The sequence below is a fragment of the Mesoplodon bidens genome (genome assembly GCF_964165515.1).
Source record: "Mesoplodon bidens genome assembly, chromosome: 6".
NCBI lineage: Eukaryota > Metazoa > Chordata > Mammalia > Artiodactyla > Ziphiidae > Mesoplodon > Mesoplodon bidens.
The window spans coordinates 4,857,413-4,863,025 of NC_138162.1; the positions used below are offsets into that span (position 1 = coordinate 4,857,413).

The following is a 5,613-nucleotide window of genomic DNA, read 5'->3' on the forward strand; positions in this document are numbered from 1 at the left end:
CATTCAACTTAGAAAGAGAAGAAAACCTTATTAGTCAAGGTTTCAAAGGCTGCGACTTCACAGGAAGCCTTCTCCGGCCCAACCAGCTGGGCCTGCATCCCTGGCCGGTACCGCCCAGCTTTGCCAGGCCCTGCTCGAGGCTCCGAGTGTCTCGGCCAGGTGCCAGCAGCCGAAAGCCGGCCCCCCATGCTTGTCCCCTAAGAGCTGCTGCTTCCTGAGTCCCTGGGGCTTTCTGTCTGCCCTCCGGTGGGCTGGACCAGGCAGGAAGCTCTCCACAGCTACCTCCCTGTCCCATCCTTGCTCTGAGCTCAAAGTGACCTGTTCTAGGTTGAAGTGTGCCCCCCACCCAAATTCATAGTTTTCTGGGGGGACACCCGAATCTCTTTTATTGCGGGGGGGGCAGTGGAGTGGTCTCTCACCGCACAGTTTGTTCGCTGGCGCGGCTTCCTGGGTCCGGCGGCTTCGTCACAGCCAGAAGCTCGCATGTGCTGGAGAAGGGCTCAATGCACAGGGCCTCAAAGGCTTCCTGGGCCCTGAAGGCTGGCCCCACAGTGGCTGGGGCCTGAGGCTGTGCTGTCTGGCTGGTGAAGCCACACTCGCCCAGTGTCCCGCCATCATCCGGAAGCTGGTTGTCCTAGTACAGCCACTGCTCCTCCGGCGGCCGCCTGAGGATGCCCTCGACGGTGCGTTCAGCTCGAACACGGTGCTCGATTCCTTGGTGTCCGTGAAGATGGTGGTCTTGTGGCGCCGGACCGTGCGGAGCACGTCCATCACGGCTGCTACTGCTTCCCCTCGCTGCGCCGGCGCAGCCGTGCTTCCAGATTCCTATGTTGAAGTCCTAACCCCGAGTATCTCAGAGTGTGACCTTGTTTGGAGACAAGGTCTTTGTAGAGGTCGTAGTTAAAGTGAGGCCCTGGGCTTCCCTGGTGGCGCAGTGGTTGGGAGTCCGCCTGCCGATGCAGGGGGCGCGGGTTCGTGCCCCGGTCCGGGAGGATCCCACGTGCCGCGGAGCGGCTGGGCCCGTGAGCCATGGCCGCTGAGCCTGCGCGTCCGGAGCCTGTGCTCCGCAACGGGAGAGGCCACAGCAGTGAGAGGCCCGCGTACCGCAAAAAAAAAAACAAAAAACAAAAAACATGAGGTCCTTAGGGCGGGTTCTACTCCAAGATGATGTCCTTACAAAAGGGGGACACGTGGACACAGGCACACGCACAGAGAGAAGAGACTCAGGTAGAAGGCGGCCATCCACAAGCCAAGGATAGAGAGGCCTGGGGCAGATGCTTTCCTCGGGGCCCTCGGGAGGAGCCACTCCTGCCGACACACTGATCTCAAGCTTCTGGCCTCCAGACAAATGTCAGTTGTTTAAGATGCCAGGTTTGCAGTACTGTGTCAGAGCAGCCCTGGCAAAGGAATACATGACCTTACCCAAGAGGCCTCCCATCTCATGGGCTCCACCCCCCAGGATCCCAGCATGTGGCCTGGACACAGACATCTGCCCAGCCCAGGGGTGCTCACCAGGCCTGCTCTCCTGTCAGGCCCACCCGGCCCCCACCACGGCCATCCACTGGTCCGTATATCCCCTCGCTGTGGCCAGGTGGAAATCTCCCTTCCGAGGAGATGGGAGAGTGGTCTGGGCTTGACTTCATCGTCACCTTGTGAGAGCCCTGGAGGAGGTGTCCCAACCCACAGGGCTGAGCCAGGCACCCTGGGACACAGCCTGGGAGCACCCTGAGTCCAAGATGCCTCACCTCGCCCGACATCTGCACACCTGCAGTGTTCCAGGTACTGGGCAGCGCTGTCGATGACATTAGGACGGATGAGACTGGGCTTCCCCGCGGTTACAGAACTCACAGTAATCCTTTACGTTTGTTTTCAAGGCATATGCTTTCGGGAGGTCAATAAGCAAAGCGTATTATACAGCGTCATATCCTCGCTCACCAGGGTGGAAGCAACCAAGTCAGTCCTCCTCCTACGGCTCATCGTGAGCGCCCACTCCACGCCATGCATCAGCGATCTCACTTAAGCCCTTCAAAGATCCTTTCAGGGTAGTTAATATCACCCGACGTCACAGATGAGGAAGGCGATGCTCGGAGAGGTTGTGAGCTTGCAGAAGGTGACAGAGTTGCTAAGGGACCCATTTGGGGTTCAAACTTGACCCCAAAGTTTGTGCTGAGACCACCCTGGCATGCTCCCTCTCCAGGCTCGGCCCACACGCTCTGCACAGGGTGTCCTTCTGAGGACCAGGAGGGACAGTTCCACCAGGCCGGGGGTTCTGGGGTCACCCCGTACCCCCAACCTCTCTCAGGGCACCTGGCGTTTCCGAATTTTGCTTTATGAAAAAGTTTCGAGTCACACAGCCACTGAGCAAATAGAAGAGTGGCTTCGTTTTACAGTATATGGAGCTAGTTTTCCGTACTCTTGACAGCTTCAAATCATTCTCCTCCGGGAGTTGGGAGGGGGACAGGCAGCCCTCAGCCCACTACACAGTGTTTGTGCTGGACCACGGATGTGGATAAACCCAGGATACCGCCCTCAGCCCCCCATGGCTGTTTGACAGCCATCACACAAAACTCTCAGGTCCTGTGTGGGTGCATATCAAGGTCTGTGGGCGCCCCAGGGGTGGGCCTGGACCTTCCAACCACGCCCGGCTTTTCCGTCGCCCACACCCCAGCAGCTGCCACTCCTCTCTGCGGGACAATGAGGGTGAAAGTACTTGGAGAGAGAAAGGAGAGCTCAGCTTCAGGGGGCTTCCGGTTCAGGTGGGCAGAGGGGCTGGGAGGGTGGGGGAGATGGTGAAGAGTTTGGGGTGGCAAGGGCCCCCCTCTTTTCTGACTCGGACAAAGCTTTCTTAGGAAACACTGCACTTAATCTCCCCATTTAGAAGCGAGGAAAACTGAGGTCCACTGGTTGCAGTGGAAGGTCCTGGGCCAAGCCAGGCGAGGGGCCTCCCCCTACACTCCCCCACTCCCAGCCCACCTGGGCACTGGGAAGCCTCAGCTCCCCCCCACCCTGGCCCTGCCCCTCCTCTCCCCAGGTTCCCATTTCCTGTCAGGCTCGCTGATCCATTCAGGTCAGAGCCACCCTCGGGAGGCCAGGCAGAGAGGTCACTGCTAACTGTATGCTAATGACAGCAGGGACCAATCAATCTCCCCCTTAATCAGGCAATCAATGCGCACTGCAGGTGTGTCGGATCCAGGCCTGCAACTGAGGGCGTAGGGAAGGGGGAGGGAGGGGAGGGAGGGGGAGAGGAGGAAAGGGAGGGGAGAGGAGGCTGGGTAGGCAGGGAGCTCGCTCCCAGCCCCGTCCTCTTCCCCATCCCAGAGAGTCGGCTGCAAATTGAAATCACTGCTCAGGAAAGAACTGAGGGGGAAAGAGAAAGGGGAAAAAAGATGCCTCTTTTGAATCAAGGCTCAGAGCTGCAGTCGCTAATGAATTCAAGGTTCTCGGGAACCCCAGGGCAAGTCAGGGTGGATAGAAGCCAAAACACTTCCTCCTTCCCCTCCCCTGCGTCTCCTTAACGGGGGTGGGGTGGGGGGGCTTCAACTGAAGGACCAGGAGGTTCCCCGTGTCCTCCTGCCTTTTAGAGTTGGAAGGGTCACCCAAGGTCATGGCCAGGCCCCTCCCGCCCAGGACTCCTCTGTCAGGGTCCCTCTCAGCCTTGCTTTAGGAGGGACTGTTCTTAGGAGAGGTGCCAACAGGCTGTTTCCTAGTTCTTTCTCTGAACAGCCTTCCTCTGCACCCGCTGGAGTTTTCAACCTTTACCACTGATTGCGTACCTACTGTGCGCCAGCTTTAGATACAACAGCGCCCTGAGTTCTCACAACCCCCTCATGTATGTAACCTAGTTGCTAAGATTATCCCATTTTACAGATGAGAAAACCAAGGCCCAGTCAGGATCATGGAATCTGCCAACATTTCAGCCAAGGTGGGAGGGCGGGGACACGGCCCCTTGGCCTCCAAATTCTCTTCCCAGGAGCCCCACAGTCACTCCGGCTCCAAGATCCTAGTTAGGATCATGGCACCCCCCCACCCCCCATGCCCCCCAGCTCTGCAGCTCCTCAGCACCCCCTCACCTGCCTCAGCTTTTCCCCTTTTACAGATTAGCCTAGGATTCTGATCTAATTGTCTGTGGAGTTCCTTCATTTCCAAAGTGTCAAGGTACCGAGTTATGGCAGTTGGCACTTCGGCTGTGTTTGTTCCTTACCGGCTGTGTGCTTATAAGCAAGTTGCTGGCTGTCTCTGGGCTCAGCAGGCAGCGTGTGTGACATGACCCAGCTACCAGGCCCTGGCCCACTGTAAGGCCTTCTCTGTGGCTCACTTCCCCATCTCGACAGATGAGTCACCTGAGACCCAGAGAGGTTAACTAACTTGCCCAGGGTGACCAGAGCTGTCAGATGCAGGAGCAGAATGAAGAGCTGGCCAGAGAAGGAAAGGCGTAAATGATGCTGGTTAAGGAATTCATGGCCTGGCAGACGTATTCCCAGGGCAGCTCACTTCAAAAGTTCTGTCGTTAAGGGCTCTACGCAGGGAAACTACTACACAAAAACTGAGGTTCTAGGCCACGCCCTTGGAGGGGAGAAGGTGGGCCTCACCTGCTTCTCCATCAGGCCTGCCTGGCCTGACCTCCCTTCCCGAGTGGCATGCTCTCCCACCGTGCACAGACACTCACACTCACACGCACGCAGCTATAGCCTTGGGAGGCCCCAGCCCCCAGCCTGGGAAACCCCACCCGGGGCAGCTTAATCGCGGTGGCAGGGGTTGCTCCCGGCCCCTCTACCCAGGAAAGACCTCGGCCTGGAGGAACGGCAGCAAGGCACTAGAGCTTCGCTGTCCGAGGTGACCGCCAGCTGCCACATTTGAATTAGAACTAATTTAATGAAATAATTGTGAGCAGAGTTTACGTTTCTCTCACGTAACTGAAGCTCACTGTCCATTGGCTCAGCTGCACTTGTCACACCTCAGGTGGTCAGTAGCCACACGTTATAACCGAGGCTGAGCCTGAGAGCCACCACCCGCCCCGGCTGGCCGTGCGGACACAGCACATCAGAAGGTGCTACTGGACGGACTGTCTCCTAGAGACGTGGGTTTTCCTCTTCCTGGGTCTGCTTCACTCTTCTCTCTCATTGGATATTCCTCCGATTGCTCCTCTGGTACGTGGTCCAGCATGACCTCTCCACTGACACATCATCCCAGTCCCTCCTAGGTCAGAATCCCAGGAGAGAAAGGCGGATGGCTCAGCCCCATCTACAGATGAGCACGGGCTCCCCAGTGCAGGCAGCGGTGCCCAGGGTGTCAGGGCTGTGCCTGGGAACCCAGGGCTGTGGGCAGGGTATCCTCAGAAGGGATAGGGCTCCAGGGGCCAAAGCACTGAGAATACGAGCGAGAAGGGACGCCATATGTAAATGCCACTGGGGAGGGGGAGGGGGGGACATGCCTCCCTGCCGAAGGTCCCACATTACCAGCAACTCTAGGAGAGAGGTCCTCTTGATCACGTTTCACAGATAAGAAAACTGAAGCTTGGGGAGGGAGAGTTAAGTAATTTATCCAGCATCACACAGCCAGTAATTGACAAACCCTCAAGGTCACGTTCCCTAAGATGACCGTCCTGAGAACAAG

General features: G+C 57.8%; 1 protein-coding gene across 1 annotated transcript; it reads right to left on the reverse strand.

Annotated features, from left to right (window-relative positions):
- Positions 1–415: 415 nt before the first annotated feature.
- Positions 416–771, reverse strand: LOC308619241 (elongin-B-like; the record flags this gene model as incomplete). The annotated part of the gene is made up of 2 exons (XM_081237874.1): positions 416–540; positions 597–771. 2 exons carry the CDS (start codon positions 769–771, stop codon positions 416–418), a joined length of 300 nt encoding a protein of 99 aa, XP_081094000.1.
- Positions 772–5,613: the final 4,842 nt, after the last annotated feature.